We start from the raw sequence: 19,049 nt of genomic DNA on the forward strand, positions 1-19,049 counted from the left end.
GTCTCCAGTGAAAACATCCTGTCTTATCGCTTTCACATACCCCCAGGACTCACTTTGTAACAAGCTTCCATCAGCACCCTTTAACGTGCAGAAGGATATGTCGGATAAACCAAGAACTTTGCTTCTAGATGCCTTTAGAGAAGGAAAGAATAAACAGCCAATGCAAAGAGTTAGAATTTTGAGTTCTTGGAAAAATGGTGCCGCAATAAGTCTTCACCTCAATACAAATTTGAAGGTACATTAGATGAAACAGTTGGACAACAGATAGGCAGCTTGACATCAACGATGAGAGCAGAAATGTGGCACAGTCGGAGAGGTTTCAGTGCAATGGGAGAAGCGGGGTGAGTCAACAGAGTTGAATGGGAAATGATAAAGGTTGTAAATGAAATCAAAAACAGAATTTTATTTGCAATGGTTTACAGTTGTCTAAAAACTACCCACATTGGGATCAATGACCTAGTGGTGGTCAGATTTGTGTGGAAAGACTCTGAAAGAAAAAGTTTACATCAAAATATAAATATTGGATGGAGTATGCTCCTCTCTAAAGTAAATCAAATGTTGTTAATAGTACATGAAATGAGAATATCTCTACTCTGGTCTTCTGCATTTCTGCATTCACCGAGGCAGCATGGTAGCATAGTAGTTAATGTAATGCTTTACAGCGCCAGTGATCGGAAGATCAGCGTTCAATTGTCACCGCTGTCTGTAAGGAGCTTGTATGTTCTGTCTGTGACCACATGGGTTTTCCTCCAGGTGCTCTGGTTTCCTCTCACATTCCAAAAAGCATTACTGGTTTCAGTTAGTGAGTTGTGGGTGCTGGAAGCTTGGTGACACTTGCATGCTGCCCTCAGCATATCCTCGGACTGTGTTGGTCGTCGATGCAAATAATGCATTTCACTGCATGTTTCAGTGTACAGGTGACAAATAAAGTTAATCTTTAGCCTTTAATTTGCTAACAGAATCATAAAGCCTCACTTTCTACGCACCTGGGTTTTCCCCTTCAGCCATGTTGCAGCAATAGGAGGGGTTCCTACAATCCCAACAGTCAGCTCAGCTCGCTGCCCTGCCTTCACCTCCACATGAGTCTGCGGCGCCAACAATCGAGGCGGCCCTAAAGAAGATCAAATGTCAAACTTAACCATTACAACCACTCAAACATTTCAAGCAAATAAGAATTTTTTATTATGAACCATCTAATAACATTGTGTGATACAACTGCAAGCATGCCATCCCCCTTAAAAGTTACTTTATTATTTATTGAGATACAATATAGAATAGACCCTTTCAGCCCTTCAAGCCACGCTGCCCAACAACCCCTGATTTAACCCCAGCCTAGTCACCGGATAATTTACAATGACCAATTAACCTACTAACCTGTATGTCTTTGGACTGTGGGAGGAAACCAGAACATTTGGAGGTAATCCACACATTCCATGGGGAGAACATTATACAGGACACCAGGCTTGAACTCGGGAACGCCCTGAGCTTTAATAGCGTTGTTCAAACCACTACGTTACAGAGGCGCGTTTGCAGGGAATAGAACTGTGCTCATTATGAAAAGTTTAAAAAACACCTTTATTCAAGACATCAGGACTGTTCACTTCAACTGTGAACACACTGTCATGTAGACCAACCAAATGCACAGTATCTCTTCTCCATATCAATGATGACATGATGGGATAAAGCAAGTTGGGGCATGGGGCAAGCACACACTGAGCAGAACCTCTTGTCACTTCCCTGTAATCTGTTAAGGGCTGTGTATGAAATGAATTCAGACATTGTAAAATGCTAGCATCTAAAGCAGTTTACTCTTATAGCAGAACAGTCTCTACACAATGAATTACTTCAAAACATACAGGAACAAATGAAAATATGAGTAGTTAGCCCCTCAAACCAGCCCCGTCATTCAACCTGCTCATGGATGATTTATCCTGGCCTGAACTCTTCTTACATTAGAACATAAAAACATAAGAAATAGGAGCAGGAATAGGCCATCCAGCCCATCGAGCCTGCCCCGCCATTCAGTAAGATCATGGCTGATCTGTCTGTAAACTCAGCTCCATCAACCTGCCTTTTCCCCATAGCCCTTAATTCCCTTACTATGTAAAAACCTATCTAACTGTATCTTAAATATATTTAGTGAAGAAGCCTCAACTGCTTCCTTGGGCAGATAATTCCACAGATTCACCACTCTCTGGGAAAAACAGTTTCTCCTCATCTCCATCCTAAATCTTCTCCCCTGAATCTTGAGGCAATGTCTCCTAGTTCTAGTCTCATCTACCAATGGAAACAACTTTTCGACTTCTATCTTATCTATCCCTTTCAAAATTTTGTATGTTTCTATAAGATCCTCTCTTATATTTTTGAATTCCAGAGTGTATAGTCCCAGGTCACTCAATCTCTCCTCATTGGTTAACCCCTTCATCTCTGGAATCAACCTGGTGAACCTCCTCTGCACTGCCTCTAAAGCCAGTATATCCTTCCTCAAGTATGAAGACCATAACTGCACACAGTACTCCAGGTGCAGCCTCACCAGTACCCTGTATAGTTGCAGCATGACCTCCTTGCTCTTGAATTCAATCCCTCTAGCAATAAAGGACAACATTCCATTTGCCTTCTTAATAACCTGTTGTACCTGCAAGCCAACTTTTTGTGATTCATGAACAAGCACCACTCCCAAGTCCCTCTGCACAACAGCATGCTGCAATCTTTCAACATTTAAATAATAATCTGCTCTTCTATTATTCCTTCCAAAGTGGATAATCTCGCATTTACCAACATTGTATTGCATCTGCAAGATCTTGGCCCACTCACTTAACCTATCCATATCCCTCCGCAGACTCTCCACATCCTCTGTACCATTTGCTTTTCCACTCAGTTTAGTGCCATCAGCAAATTTTGCTACGCTACACTCAGTCCCCTCTTCCAAATCATCAATGTAAATGGTAAACAGCTGTGGGCCCAGCACCGACCCCTGCGGCACCCCACTCACTACTGACTGCCAACCGGAGAAACACCCATTTATACCAACTCTCTGCCTTCTATTGGTTAACCAATCCACTATCCATGCCAATACACTTCCTCCGACTCCATGCATCTGTATCTTATTTATAAGTCTCTTGTGCGGCACTTCTAGAAATCCTTCTAGAACGCCTTCTAGAAATCCAAGTATATGACATCCACCTGTTCCCCTCTATCCACTGCACTCATTATGTCCTCAAAGAACCATAGAACCATAGAACACTACAGCACAGTACAGGCCCTTCAGCCCTCCATGTTGTGCCGACCCATATAATCCTTAAAAAAAAGTACTAAACCCACACTACCCCATAACCCTCCATTTTTCTTTCATCCATGTGCCTGTCCAAGAGGCTCTTAAATACCCCTAATGTTTCAGCCTCCACCACCATCCCTGGCAAGTCATTCCAAGCACTCACAACCCTCTGTGTAAAAAACTTACCCCTGATGTCTCCCCTAAACTTCCTTCCCTTAATTTTGTACCTATGCCCTCTGGTGTTTGCTATTGGTGCCCTGGGAAACAGGTACTGACTATCCACCCTATCTATGCCTCTCATAATCTTGTAGACCTCTATCAAGGCCCCTCTCATTCTTCTACGCTCAAAAGAGAAAAGTCCCAGCTCTGCTAACCTTGCTCCATATGACTTGCTCTCCAATCCAGGCAACATCCTGGTAAATCCAGTAAGTTTGTCAAACAGGACCTGCCCTTTCTGAATCCATGCTGCGTCTGTCTAATAGAACCACTCCTTTCTGAATGTTTCGCTATTTCTTCCTTAATGAAAGCTTCAAGCATTATCCTGACTACAGATGTTAAGCTAACTGGCCTATAGTTGCCCGTCTTTTGCCTATATCCTTTTCAAAAGTGGTGTGACATTTGCTGTCTTCCAATCCGCCGGTTCCTGCCCAAAGTCTAGAGAATTTTGGTAAATGATTACCAACACGTCTGCTCTAACCTCCGCCAATTCCCTCAGCACCCTGGGATGCATCCCATCAGGACCAGGGATCAAGCCCTCTAGTTTGCTTATCTCTATCTCTTTACCGACAGTGATTTCATTGAGGTCTTCACCTCCCATTTCATCCATAGTATCATTCATTGGCATATTAGGCATGTCCTTCACCGTGAAGACCGAAACAAAATAGTCATTCAATGCCTCAGCCATTTCCTTATCAACCAATATCAATTTCCTCTTCTCGTCTTCCAAGGGACCGACGTTGACCTTAGCCATCCTATTCCGCTTTATATATTTATAAAAACTTTTGCTATCTGTTTTTATATTTTGTGCTAATTTACTTTCATACTCTATCTTCCCTTTCCTTATTTCTTGTTTAGTTGTTCTCTGTTGCTTTTTGAAGTTTTCCCAATCCTCCAGTCTCCCACTACTCTTTGTGACTTTGTACACGTGAGCTTTTAATTTGATACTATCTTTTATTTCCTTAGTTATCCAACGCTGGCTCTCCCCACACTTACTGTCCTTACTTTTAACTGGAATATACTTCTGCTGAGCACTGTGAAAAATCTCTTTGAAAGTATTCCACTGTTCATCAACTGTCCTACCAAATAGCCTGTGCTCCCAATCCACATTAGGCAACTCCTCCCTCATCCTGTTGTAGTCTCTTTTGTTCAAGCATAATACACTAGTTTTAGATCTAACAATTTCATCATCCATCTGATTGCGAAATTCAGTCATACTATGATCACTCTTTCCAAGAGGATCCCTGACTACGAGATCGTTAATCTTACCTGTCTCATTGCACAGGACTAGATCTAAGATAGTATTTTCCCTTGTAGGTTCACTAACACGCTGCTCAAGAAAGCCATCACGGATGCATTCTATGAAGTCCTCCTCAAGACTTCCTTGACCAACCTGATTCACCCAATCTATGTGGAAGTTAAAATCCCCCATGACAACTGCCGTTCCATTCTTACAAGCCTCAGTTATTTCTTGGTTAATCGTCTCTGCCACTGCAATATTTTTATTAGGTGGCCTATAGACAACTCCCACCAGTGATTTTTTCCTCTTTACTATTCTTAATCTCCACCCAGATGGACTCAACATTCTGCTCCATAGATCTTATATCGTCTCTCACAATCGCCCTGATCTCATCCTTAATTAAGAGCGCCACCCCACCTCCTTTGCCTTCCTGCCTATCTTTCCGTATTACCTCAAAACCTTGGATATTTAATTCCCAGTCATCTCCACCTTGCAACCAGGTTTCTGTAATGGCCACTGAATCATATGGCTTGGTACTGATCTGTGCCACAAGTTCACCAACCTTGTTTCTAATACTATGGGCATTTAGATAAAGTGCCCTTATTCTCCTTGTCCTTTTAGAATCTAGTGACCTATGGGATTTTTGCTGTTTACTTTTATGCACTCTACTCTTACTTTTTTCTTCACTAACTCTAGCTTTGGTCTCTGCATCACTTCCCTCTTCTTTTCTGTGTGGGTTCCCATCCCCCTGCCATGCTAGTTTAAAACCTCCCCAACAGCACTAGCAAACAATCTCTCTTGGACTTTGATCCCAGTCCTGCCCAGATGTAGACCATCCGGACGGTAATGGTCCCACCTCCCCCAGAAGTGGTTCCGATGCCTCCCTCCTGCACCACTGCTCAAGCCACATATTCATTCTAGCCATCCTGCTATTCCAACCCTGGCTAGCTCGTGGCACCGGTAATAATCCTGAGATTACTACCTTTGAGGTCCTACTCTTTAATTTATCTCCTAGCTCCCTAAATTCAGCTTGTAGGACCTCATCCCCCTTCCTTCCTATATCGTTAGTACCTACATGCACCACGACAGTGAGGCAGCAGCCCACAGTGCTGGCCCTGTACTGTTGTAAAGCTACTAGAAATTCCTGCATTCTTTCAGGGTGGCATGCTGGAGCATCAGTTCATGCTGCTGTCTGACCACTTCATGGGCCCAGGTTCAATCCTGATCCCCGGTGCTCTCTGTGTGGAGTTTGCGCATTCTCCCAATGAATGCCCAGATTTCCCACAAGCACTTCTTGTTTCCCGCCACATCCTATTGACCCGCTGATAAGTTAATTGCCTACTCTGAATTACCTCCATGTGGGCAAGTTACAAAAGAATCAAAGGGAAGTTGGTGGGCAGTTAAGAGGGAATAAGTTGCAGTTAAATATAACTGATGGCAAAGCTCTGCTAAAAGCCACCCTGAATGTCCAAATGGCCTCCTTCTGTGTAATTGAGAGATTCAAAGGATGGAGAAATGGAAATATCTGAGATATTTCTGGAATTGTTAGGTAAGGCATTTGGATGGAAAAACCAGGTAGTTCAAAAGATCCTTGAAGACTATTCTTTTAAACAAGATCTGGAATTCAGTGTGTGCTGTTAAAAAAAACCCTAAAACTTAAAAGCAAACTAAGAGGAAGAAAGCAAAACCTCAAATTAAACACAGCACATTGGTTGTAGAAAATGCATCATAGATATACATGATGTTGTCTACGGGATAGATTATTATCATAGATAATTTCCCTAGATGTTGAGATATAATAAACTTGCTGATCTGAGGAACGAAGGGATGTGTTCCATGCAAGAATGCAGCTGGGAGTGTCCCTACCCCCACTGCCAGTCAGGCTTGACCCAATGAAAATTGGGAAGTCTTCGTGCTGGTGGTTGACAATATTAACCTATTGCAACATAATTTAGAAACATTTCCTCATGTTTCAGAGAGAGATTGAGAAGCCTGTTTTTTTTAAAAAAATCAAGCATGCAAGAGCAAGAGTGCCCATATGTTCTGGGTAACGTTGAATGTTAAGCTGCTGCACTCCACCTACCAGCTCAGGATCAGGCTTAGCCAAATCTGCAACTCCCTACATTTATCCATTTGGCCCTTCTGGGCTAGCAGTGCAGCTAGACTCCAATGACAAACACAACTACCGTCTCTAACTGAGCTGTAAACAAGAAGAATCACCTGATTTTGAAGACGGCTTCCTCTTCAAAGGGGATAAATCTGTAAAAAGAAAATGAGGTGTTAAAGAGGTGAATGAAGGATGCATGCTGATAAATGACTATGAAGAAATACCAATGCAACCCTCAGGTAATCAAGCAATCATTCTGTGCAGATACCGGTGGCTCAATCCCTGTTATGGAATCTGACTCTTGAATATATTTTTGTAACACAACTGGAGTTATATCTTTCAAACTCTGAAGAGGTTCCCTTTCATTTCTTCCAGGGGTATAACTATTCAATCTGTTCTCTCCTTCCCTTATGTCCAGTGTTTGCAGCGTTTAGTGGATGTATGATTTGCCTTGTGTCTGGGTTCACAGTGCCCGAGTGTATGGCAACAGCACCAGAACACATTATTGATTTGGAAATGTAGGTCACCATGTTTGATTGAATTCTGCTTCAGCACAAGGTCGCAGGTCTCTTTTAGTAAACTCCCCACCATCATCAGTCTGCATGCAAATTTTACTGGCTTCGCTGTTCTTTGCCTTTCCATGTAAATCAATGGGGTGCCACGGCAGCGTAGCGGTTAGCGTGATGCTATTACAGCTTGGGGCATTGGAGTTCAGAGTTCAATTCTGATGTCATCTGCATAGAAACTGTACATACTCCCCATGGAAGGCCAGTTTCCTTCCACAATCCAAAGACGTACCACTTAGTAGTTTAATTGGTCATTGTAAATTGTCCCATGATTAGGCTAGGATTAAATTGGGCGTTGCTGGGGCAGCATGGCTCGAAAGGCCGGAAGGGTCTACTCCAGGATGTATTCTCTAAATAAATAAATAAAATAAATACAAATAAATTGCCTGACTGTCTTTTTTAAGTCATAGAGTCATAAGGTCAAGTGTGAATCTGAAAAGAGACATTAGTTCTGAATCCAGACATGACTTTTGAAGAAGTTGCAGGAAGAGCAGTAGAATAAATGACACTGTATTTTGCTTTAGTGGCTTTGTTTGGTTGAAACACAAGACAATTCAATTCTTCCTTGAATGCTGTTTTACACCAACTACAATCCATCCTGAAATATGAACCTTCCTTTCACATCACCATCTTGCACTCATAATGAACTAGGGAAACATACAGTAGTCATGGGAAGCAGTTTTGTGGTTCAAATGTGCCGTGGTGATTGTGGAGCAGATGTTGTTGCCAATCCGTAGTGGGATCAGCAAGTGAGAAAGTTGAGGATCCAGTTGCACAAGGAGGCATTGAGGCCAAGCTTTTGGAACTTCAGGAGGGGTTTTGAGGGGATGATTGTGTTGAATGCTGAGTGTATGCATCTTCATTGTCCAGGTGTTCCAGAGCTGAGTGAAGAGCCAATGAAATAGCACCTGCTTTTGACCTGGTATGGAAACACCAATGCCCTTGAATGGAAAATCTTACAAAATGTAGTGGATATGGACCAGTCCATCACAGATAAACCCCTCCCCACCATTGAGCACATCTACATGAAATACTGTTGCAGGAAAGCAGCATCCATTATCAGGGACCCCAACCACCCAAGACATACTCTTTACTTGCTGATGTCATCAGGTAAAAGGTACAGGAGCCTCAGGACTCTCACCACCAGGTTCAGGAACAGTTATTACCCCTCAACCATCAGGCTGTTGAACCAAAGGGAATAACTTCACCTGCCCCATCATTAAAATGTTCCTACAACCAACGGACTCTTCATCTCATGTTCTCATTATTTATTGTGTATTTATTATTATTGCTATTTATTTCTTTTTGTATTTGCACAGCTTGTTGTCTTTTGCACACCAACACTCAAGTTGGTGTGACCTTTTATTGATACTGTTATGGTCATTATTCTACGAATTTGTTGAGAATGCCCACTAGAAAATGAATCTCAGGGATGTATATGGTGACATATATGTATTTTGATAATACATTTACTTTGAACTTTGACCTTGTCATTATGGTAGGCAAATTGGAGCAGCTCCAATTCACTCCTTGGGCAGGAGTTGATATGCTTCATGACCAGCCTCTTGAAGCTCCTCATCACAGTGGATGTAAGTACTACTGGACAATAGTCATTAAGGCAAGTTACCACATTCTTCTTGGGAGTCGGCATGATTGAAGCCTGCTTGAATCAGCTGGAGTAAGCAACCATTTTGCTGAGAACCTGTGCTCTGTCTGCAACTGGTATCTTGAGCTTCCAGTTGTATGTCACTTCAACTCCCCTTCCCACTCTCACCTTAACCAGTCTGTCTTTGGCATTCTTCACCTCCACCATGAGGCTAAAGACAAAGTAGAATAACAACACCTCATACTCCACTTGAGTAGCCTATATCTCAATGGTATGAATATTGAATTTTTCAGTTTCAGGTAACCCACAGCCAGTGTCACTTTCCTAGACCTGTCAGTCTGATGAGGTTTGCTCTGCATTTACACTCCTTTCTTATTTCCTACTGCTCAGCACTGCACGTACCTATCCAGCTGGGCTTCTTTTCCTCTGGCCTACCCTCCCTCTCCTCTCCCTTACCTGGTTCCAAGTGCCCATTGCTTTTCTTTTTCTTATCCATTTCAACCTATCACCCAGCAGCCCCCATCTCTAAACGCCCCCTCCTGTCTCCCTCTACCCATCATCTACCAGCCTGCCTCTGTCCTCCCTCCTAACACTTTTACCAGCTACCTTCCCTCAATGTTCTGAGTCCCAATGCAGAATCTTGACCTGAAACATCTTTTTCTCTGCAGATACTGTTCACCTGCTTAGTTCTTCAAGCAATTTGTTTTCTTGCTGCAGATTACAGCATTTCTTGACTTGAAATGAGAATCTAGCTTTCTTTGTCTGACAGCACGGTGTATTGCAGGTCTTTTTACTTTAGGAATTTGACATTATAGAAGGACTGATACCACAACATAAACATGAAGAATCTGCAGATGCTGGAAGTCCAGAGCAACACATGCAAAATCTGGAGGAACTCAACAGGTTAGGCAGCATCTATGGAAATGAATAAACAGTCGACATTTTGGTCTCGGCCCAAAACATCGACTGCTTATTTATTTCCATACGTGCTGCCTGACCAGCTGGGTTCCTCCAACATTTTGTGAGTGTTGCTTGTGACTGACACCAAGAAATTTGAAATGAGCAACACAAGCTAGTATCTCTAAGCTTCAATAAGATTTTGCCTTCAAGGGCACTTGAGTTGTTGATATGGAGATTGCAGACTGGTTGGTTTGAACATAAGCCAGCAATTTTACCTGGTGTTGTGGAAGAAGAACCCAACGTCTGAACTCCCTGGCACACATGCAAAGCAAGTACCAACAGTCATTTGCAAGACTGATTAGCATCAATAGATTTGCACAGCAGTCAAGAAAGGATTTCACAAACCATTGACTCTTCTAGGAAAGAATCCTGGCTGGGATCAAAATATCTTTGAATTTAGTGCAGCAAAGTGAAAGATCAAATAGGAAAAACCACAAAGCTGGGAAGTTTGGTGTGACGCTGACCAGAGCTGCCTGGGGCAAACTAGTCCAGACACCCATCGTCCCGTTTCAGTTCAGTAAGGTTGAACACTCTAATGGAGTCAAGGTTTGGGTAAGACACTATTTTGAGGTCATTTACAGAAGGAGAGTGGGTAGATTCTCACCAATAAAAAGGCGCCAACAAAAATCCTACTGTACAGTTGGAGTTGAATTCCCTCTCAGAAACTAACAGAGAAATCTGACCAAAGATCCTCTTCTCAGAAATAAGCCCACTCTCAACTGCACAGCACCCATTCAGCAAAAGGATTCTTTGGCTAAAGTGTCCGCACTTATACAAAGCATACAAAATGAATATAACGTTGGAAAATAAATAAATAATTCAAGGGCGGAAGAAGTGAAGAGGTATCTCTGGCTGGTTTTAATTGTAGGTGTATTCGAAAGTACAGCTGAACTAAAGTAGATCAAATATTAATCATTACCTTTAGGAAAGCTTCTGTTCCTAGTATTTTGATTCACATCATCTGGACACAAAAGATCAGTTGAAAATTGACTTGGTTCATCCTGGGACTGCAAACTGTAACTTTTTGTTCCGTGTTCTGAACGGGTCTCACCAAGCCCTCCATCACCATCTGTACTTCTCATCTGTTTGGGCAAATGCTTTGAACGCTGAAGAGTTTCAAAGTCTATTAAGCAAAGGACATATTTTAGTTATCATCTCAATCTGTTCTTACAACCCTAAGCAAAGAGAATATACTAGGCTTTCCCTATCTAAAGCCACTACACCACCTCCTTTGTGAATGGCTGTTAACAGTTTTGGGCCCCTTATCACAGAAAGGATGTATTGTCATTGGAGAGAGTCCAGAGGAGGTTCAAGAGATTGATTTTGGGAATGAAGGGGTTAACATATGAGGAGGGTTTGGCAGCTTTGGGCCTGTACTCACTGGAATTTAGAAGAATGTGGAGGGGGGGTGGATTTCATTGAAATCTACCAAATGTTGAAAGACTTGATAAGGTGAAAGTGGAGGTGGGGGTATCCAGAACGAGACAGCACAGCTTCAAAATTGAGGGGCAGCCTTTTAGAACAGAGATAAGGAGGATTTTTTTTCACCAAAGAGCGGTGAATTTGTGGAATTCTCTGCCACAGACTGTGGTGGAGGCCATCCATGGGTATATTTAAGGCAGAAGTTGATAGATTCCTGATTGGTCGGAACATCAAGGGACATGATGAGAGGGCAGGTGTGTGGGTTTGATGGGATCCAGGATCAGCTATGGTGAAATAGCAGAGCAGACTTGATGGGCTGAATGGCCTAATTTTGCTCCAGTGTCTCACGGTCTTATGGTCTTATTATTGTATGCTATTTTGGTTTACTGTAGATTACTGTCTGCATTGATGAACCGGCTATGCATTTATGAGGATCACACATACGGCGATTAGAGGATTGCTGAGCTTTTTTTTGTGCTCCATCTGTTCAGAAAGAGAAACTGAATGAAATAAGGCAGCAGCAAGTCAGTATCAAACAAGTGACAGAGACAAATGATTAAAATAGTGGTAAAAACGAATGAAACTAGTGTATTAGCGAAATTAGCAGTTTTAATGAAATGAGCAATATTAATAGTCAACAAAAAATATCCAAGTCCTTACTAAGTCTCTAACTAAAACTAACAACACAAAGGGCAAATACGTGAATATACTCATTTAATTCTACCACACCCAAACCCATGTAACAAATTATTGTAACCCATAATAAAACTGTGCAACACAAAATACAATACAGACAGAAGATACCAGATACGTGTCTCCTGCAGGCAATAGAGGTGGTCCAGGAGAGGTTAAGCACAATGAGAATTTATTATAGTTGCTGTAGAAGACCAGTCGAAGGTGTGACGAATAAAAATGGTTTTAGATGACACACAATACACATGACAGATTTAAGGCTGAGATTTGAGCATTTAGACTGAGATGGGAGACTAAGAAACACATATGGAGTGTGGTATGAACATAGACAAGCCACAGCTCGTAAGGGTGAGCAATTGGAAAACAAGCTGAGTTTGAGGCTCAACTGGGTCAAAGTTGCACAATATTGTATCAAATGGGGATTATGTTGAGTTACAAGAATGAGAATGAGTGTTATGTAAGACTAAAGCACACAGATTTAATGGACCAAGTATGCTCTAATATTAAATGTTGAACAGTTCAGATTATTGAAAAAGAGTTGAACATTGATAAACTGGAACAGCTAGTGGTCAAATTTTATTTTACTTCTCAACCACAGTCACAAAGATTAGGTTACAGTTCCTCTCTAGATTGCGTATGTCCAATTTATGGACACCCCAACGTACCAACAAGCTCCCATAGTATTATTAAAATTCAAAAGTCCAACACACATACTCATTCCTGAGAATGGCAGAACTCTCCATCTTTAGCAAAATTGTTCTTTCCTATCAGCCTTTTGTGTTTTTTTTTAGCTCACATTCATTACAATACTGTGTATGGTTACTATATCAAGTGACTTCTGTGAATTTTGTAACTTACAGACAAAGTTGACTTAAGGACGTCTGTAAAAGCAAAACCCATTCATTACCCAGAGATAGCCTGTATGGCTTATAATTCCCTATCATTCACTTAACATCGATCATTGGAATAAGCACATCCACATTCTTCAATCACCTCGAATTGTTACTGTTGCACTGCTTGAAGCTTTTCCCAAGGCATTTTCTGCAACACACATGTACGTGCCTGCATCTTCAGGCAAACAGTCCTCAATCACCCATTGGGCAACACCATTGTTGAACGAAGCTTGGCCAAATTTTGCAGCTTTACCTGAAACAAACCAGAAAGCCATCAGAAATAATGTCTATTGGAGTATTATGTAACATGCAGTTCACTGACAATACCATTTAAAATTAATATAGCTTATCAATGTTCAAATATGAGAAGAATTGGAAATTTACTGCTTACTATGTTTGTAGGAAAACAACAGTGTGGGGCTGTTCTCAAACTGAGTGGCTGCATTTGCAATGCCACCAAATCTGTGACTGGTACTTGTGACCTTAATGTGACATTAGCTCCATTCCTTTCCCCACTCCATTCCTTTGGAGGTAGTCAGCATTATTTTACATTGGTATTCGAGCTTATTCCAGCTGAATGCACTGTGTAATGATTTGATGTGTATCTTGGTACGTGTGACAATAATAAAGCAACACCAAACCAAACCATAATGACCTACTAAGGTCCACAATGCTGCTGCTCACCAATGTCTCATCAAGAGTAGGGTAGGCCAATAAATATTGTCCTTCACAGTGATACCCACATCTCAAAATATTAATTAAAGAAAATTAGGTAATTATTCCTTAGGCAAAATAGGAGAGTGCAGTCATAGAAGGAGTGAGGGAATTCAACCATTTACAAAGAAGTTATGGGTTATCAGCCAATCACCAATTCAGGCATTTAATATGCAAACATTCTGATTGAAGCCATTTCATGGGTTCAGCATTCAAACCGAGGCTGTCCTTTTACATTAACTAATGACCCTTGTGACTCCTGGTCACTACAGCCTTGAGTGCTTATAGCCAGTCTCTAAAATAAGCATTGCAATTGAGTTTTTCAACACTTATTTAACCAGGGATCAACCTCACCATTTACAAACCAGGAGATGGTAATTGGACTCTTTCCAGCAACTGTGCCCCACAGTAAAATGGTGCTGCTTTCATCTGCAGTGACATCTGTCAGGAGCTTTGTGAAAACAGGACGCTCTGCAAGCACATAAGGGTCAGTCAGTAAAGGTACACAAAACCAGTCATACAAAACTAAAATGGAACTTTGCACCAGGGTTCCTGGAACTGACTGAGATCATCAGTGAGGCCTATTGATGTTGTTAGGTCTTTCCTTTTAGAATCCAAAAGATAGTAGTAGTGGAGAGTGGAAACTTCAACCCATCAATACGGAAGACACTTGTCCCATGATGAAGGGTAACATTTAATTTTATTTAGAGACACAACGAGGAACAGGCCTATCTGACCCACTGAGCCACACTGCCATCAACCCACCCATTTAACCCAAGCCTAATCACGGGGAAATTTACAACGACCAATTAACCTGCTAACTGGTATGTCTTTGAACTGTGGGAGGAAACACACACATTCCACAGAGAGACCATTCAAACTCCTTACAGAGGATGGCAGACTGAACTCTGATGCCCCAAGCTGTAATAGTGTGATGATAACCTACCTTCTGAATTACTGTTGCCAATAATTTCATTGAAAGCCATTTTTTTATACACACATTGTACATAAGTTAATATTTATAAACATTATAATGTTTACCATTATAAGAATTCCAAATGTATACATGAAGTGACCGAAATGAAGAAACAGGAACAATTGAAGTTTAATTGTGGACAAAATGATTGGGTGAGGATAGTCATGTACCAAAAGGTAGGAGAGCATGTGGCAGTGTGAAATCAGTTGCCAACACTGGCTGGATTTATTCTTAGGAGGTTTCATCTTGTGGCATTCAATCACATGACATAGTCACATTTTGCTAACCTTACATCACCTGAATTCCTTATTCTCCCCATACCTTACAAAAATCTATCATCACAGAAACAGTCCCAAAACACCCAAGTAACGTACGAGATATCTAATGCACAGGTACTTATAAACAGAGGCTGCACACTGTCTAATTGGTCAATATGGAAATAGCAAGGAATTAAGTAAACACTTTTTGCCTGTCTCTATGGAAGAAAATACACAAAACCTGGCAGAAATATTAGAGGATGTACGCTCTTGTGAAAATGGGTAACTGAAGGAACTATTTATTAATCAAAAAATATTACACGAGAAGCTAGCCTTATCCCAAGGCCAATAAATCCTTGTGATTTGCAGAACTTGAATGCCAATAATTACATCTCAGAGTTTTGGAAGAGGTTCAAAGTAAATTTATTTGAAGGTACATATATGTCACTACATACAACCATTTTCTTGTGGGTATATACAGAAAATACAGAGCCATAATAGAATCAATGAAAGTCTGCACCCAACAGGACAATGTGCCAAGAAAACAAACTGTGCAAATACAAAAAGAAAGAAAAAAAAGCAATAATAATAATAATAAATAAATAAGCAATAACTATTGAGAACATGAGATGAAGAGTCCTTGAAAATGAGTCCATAGGTTGTGGGAACAGTTCAGTGATGGGGCAAGTGAAGTTGATTGAAGTTATCTTGTATTCACTGGTTCAAGAGCCAGTGATAAAGACAGCGAATCCTCTGGTTACCATCTTCTAAAGTTATAAAGATTCTGGAACTGTTCCTGTGGGTTACAGGGAAGGAAATGAGAGCCCACCATTTAAGAATGGAAGGGGAGAGACAACAATGAATTGATAACACATTATCACAATGTCAGTGGCAACAGAATTAAGGAGATGATAATGGTACTAAGCAGAGAGAACATGCATTTATGAAAGGAAAAATCATGTTTGACTAATAAGCCACAGTATTTTTGTTTAGGCTGTGACAGGTAGAACAGACAAGGGAAACCAGTGGATGAGATTTGTTTGGATTTTCATAAGGCATTCAATAAAGTCCCACACAGGAAGCTGATGAACATTACGTTATCAAACAGGGACAAAGACTGGGTATATCAGATGGCTCTTGGGTGGGCAGGCTTTGAATAGTGGTGCAATATAGGGACACACACAAAATACTGGAGGAACTCCGCAAGCCAGGCAGATCTATGGAAAAGAGTATGGTCGATGTTTCAGTCCAAGACCCTTCAGCAGGACTGGAGAAAAAAGACAGCTGCTGTAGGGTCTCAGCCCAAAACGTCGACTGCAATCTTTTCCATAGATGCTGCCTGGCCTGCTGAGTTCCTCCAGAATTTTGTATGTGTTATCTTATTTCCATGTTTGCTGACAACGAACTCTACATTGGGTGAAATTATGAGCACAAAGGCCGATGTAAAGAGGCTGAGTGTACAGATGGGATAGAATCGGAATACAAGTGGTGCTACCCACATACTGTATCATAGAAAAATGAAGTACATAGAACGTAGAACAGTATAGCACAGGACAGACCATTCAGCCCACAATGTTGTGCCAAGCCAATTAAATTAGTGATCAAAAAACCAAATAAACTAATCTCTTCTACCTACACAATGTCAATATCCTTCCATTTTCCTCACGTCCATATGCCTATCTAAATGTCTCTTCAAAGTCTCTGATGTATCTGCCTCTACAGCACCCCAAGCAGCGCTTTACAGACACCCACCTCTCTCTATTTGATAACATTTGCCCCTCACATCTCCCCTGAAATTACCCCCTCCTACCTTAAATGCATACCCTCTGGTATTAGACATTTCAACCCTGGGAAAAAGATACTGTCTGTCTACTCTATCTATACCTCTCATGATCTTATAAACCTTTCTCAGATCTCCCCAAGCCTCTGCCACTCCAGAGAAAACAACCCACATTTGTCCAACCTCTCATTAGAGTATATGCCTTCAAATCCAGGCAGCATCCTTGTAAGCATCATTGGTACCCTCTCCAGAGCTTCAACACTCTTCCCATAGTGGGGTGCCCAGAACTGTGTACAATACTCCAAATGCAGCATGTAGCCTAATTAGAGTTTTATAAAGCTGCAACATCTGCCCATTCACCTCCATTCAGGGCCCCAGGCAGTCCTTCCAGGTGAGACAATACTTCACCTGTGAATCTGCTGGGGTTAACTATTGTGTCTGGTGCTCCCGACGCAGACTCCTCTTCATTGGTGAGACTCATTGTAAATTAGAGGGGGCATTTTGTTGAACACCTCTGCACCACCTGCCACAAGTAGGACTTCCTGGTGGCCAAACATTTTAATTCCCACTCACATTCTGAAGTGTTGGTCTATGGCCTCCTCTTATGTCAAGATTAGGCCACCCTCAGAGTTTGAGGAGCAACTCCTTCCAGTAAAAAAATTCTCCCCCTTTCCTCCATTCCTTACTCTGACCTTTTACCTCTTGTCATCTGCCTAGTACTTCCTCCTGAGACCCTCCTCCTCCCCTTCCTTCTATGGTCCACTCGCCTCTCCTATCAGATTCCTTCCTCTCCAGCCCTTTACCTTTCCACCCATCTGGCTTCACCTGTCTCCTTCTAGTTAGTCTCCTTCCCCCTCCCCCAACCTTTTTATTCTGGCATCTTCCCCCTTCCTTCCCAGTCCTGAAGAAGGGTCTCGGCCCAAAACCTCGACTGTTTATTCATTCCCACAGATGCTGCCTGACCTGCTGAGTTCCTCCAGTATTGTGTGTGTGGGGGAATTCCAGCATCTGCAGACTTTCTCGCATTTATGATTTCCATCATAGCTTACTGACTTTTGAATTCAAAGCCTCAATTAATAAAGGCAAGCATGCCACATGCCTTTTCACCACCCTAACAATCTGTGTAGTCACTTTCCAGGAGCTATGAACTTGGACCCCAAGATCCCTGTGCTCATCCACACTGTTCAGTGTCTGGCCTTGAACAGTGTACCGTCTCTTTACATTTGACCTACCAAAATACAACACTTCACATTTGGTTGGGTTAAACTTTATCTTCCATTTTTCCGTCCATATCTGCAACTGATCTACATCCTGTTCTATTTTTTGTCAGTCATCCATGGTATCCACAACATCTGCAAACTTACTAACCCACCCATCTACACTTTCATCCAGGTCATTTATATACATCATAAACTGCAGAGGTCCCAGTACAGATCCCTGCAGAACACCACTGATCACAGACCTCCACAGACCACTAACCTCTGTCTTCTATGGACAAGCCAGTTCTCAATCCAAACAGCCAATTCAAAGTATTTATAAAATTGTGAGTGATTTGATCATGATGATGCTGAAAGAGACCAAGCATGCTTGTGCACATACCAAAGCACTAAGTGATTAATAGTATGAATGGTATATTAATTTTAATTAGAAGATTTGAATACAAGAGTAAGTAAGTCTTATTTTAGTTCTATATGTCCTTGGTGAGACTGCACCTGGTGTATGATGTTGATTTTGTCTCCTTACTTAACCAAGGTTCCTGCTGTAAAGAGAGTGCTATGGTTCCCAGGATGGCAGCTTTGCTGAAGGAGGACTGATTGAGTAGCGTGGAACTGCATTCGCTGAAGTTTTTAAGTCTGAGACAGGATGTCATTGGACCATCCAAAACACTTGACAGGAATGAGCCATTTAGGACAGAGAGGGGAGAAAATTCTTCAGAGTTGGCTGAATACTTAGAATTCTCTACCGCAGAGAGCTCTGGAGGCTCAGAATTCATAACATAGATTGATAAATTTTTAGGCACTGAGGGCAAAAGATATGGAAATAGTGCAAGAAAATGGCAGTGAGTTAGAAAAGCAGCTGTCAACTTAACAAATGGTGGAGCAGGCTGGAAGGGCCGAGTGGCCTGCTCCTTCTTGTGACATGTAAACATGTTCAAGATCAAATAGACCAGCTGAAAGGGAATTGAAAAATTCTCATTCCACAGTTAACTCATGATGCTTTGACTGTGCTATTGCATCAGCCAATTGTCACATCTAGAAATCCGAATTTTATTTGTCTGTCATAGAGTCATTCAGCACGGGAACAGGCCCTTCACCCCAACTAGTCCATGCCAAACCAATAATCTA

At 41.6% G+C, this 19,049-nt stretch overlaps 1 protein-coding gene across 1 annotated transcript in view; it reads right to left on the minus strand.

Annotated features, from left to right (window-relative positions):
• LOC140741041 (myosin light chain kinase, smooth muscle-like) overlaps positions 1 to 19,049 on the minus strand; it is a 72,072-nt gene that overhangs the window by 34,597 nt on the left and 18,426 nt on the right. Inside the window, exons 2-6 of the mRNA XM_073070699.1 lie at positions 14,046 to 14,162; positions 13,078 to 13,230; positions 10,889 to 11,092; positions 6,951 to 6,989; positions 987 to 1,111 (exon numbers count right to left, since the gene is read on the minus strand). Coding sequence (XP_072926800.1) covers positions 987 to 1,111; positions 6,951 to 6,989; positions 10,889 to 11,092; positions 13,078 to 13,230; positions 14,046 to 14,162 — 638 coding nt within the window. The remainder of the gene's footprint in view (positions 1 to 986; positions 1,112 to 6,950; positions 6,990 to 10,888; positions 11,093 to 13,077; positions 13,231 to 14,045; positions 14,163 to 19,049) is intronic.

The sequence above is a fragment of the Hemitrygon akajei genome, chromosome 18 (assembly GCF_048418815.1).
Source record: "Hemitrygon akajei chromosome 18, sHemAka1.3, whole genome shotgun sequence".
NCBI classification, from domain to species: Eukaryota; Metazoa; Chordata; class Chondrichthyes; order Myliobatiformes; family Dasyatidae; genus Hemitrygon; species Hemitrygon akajei.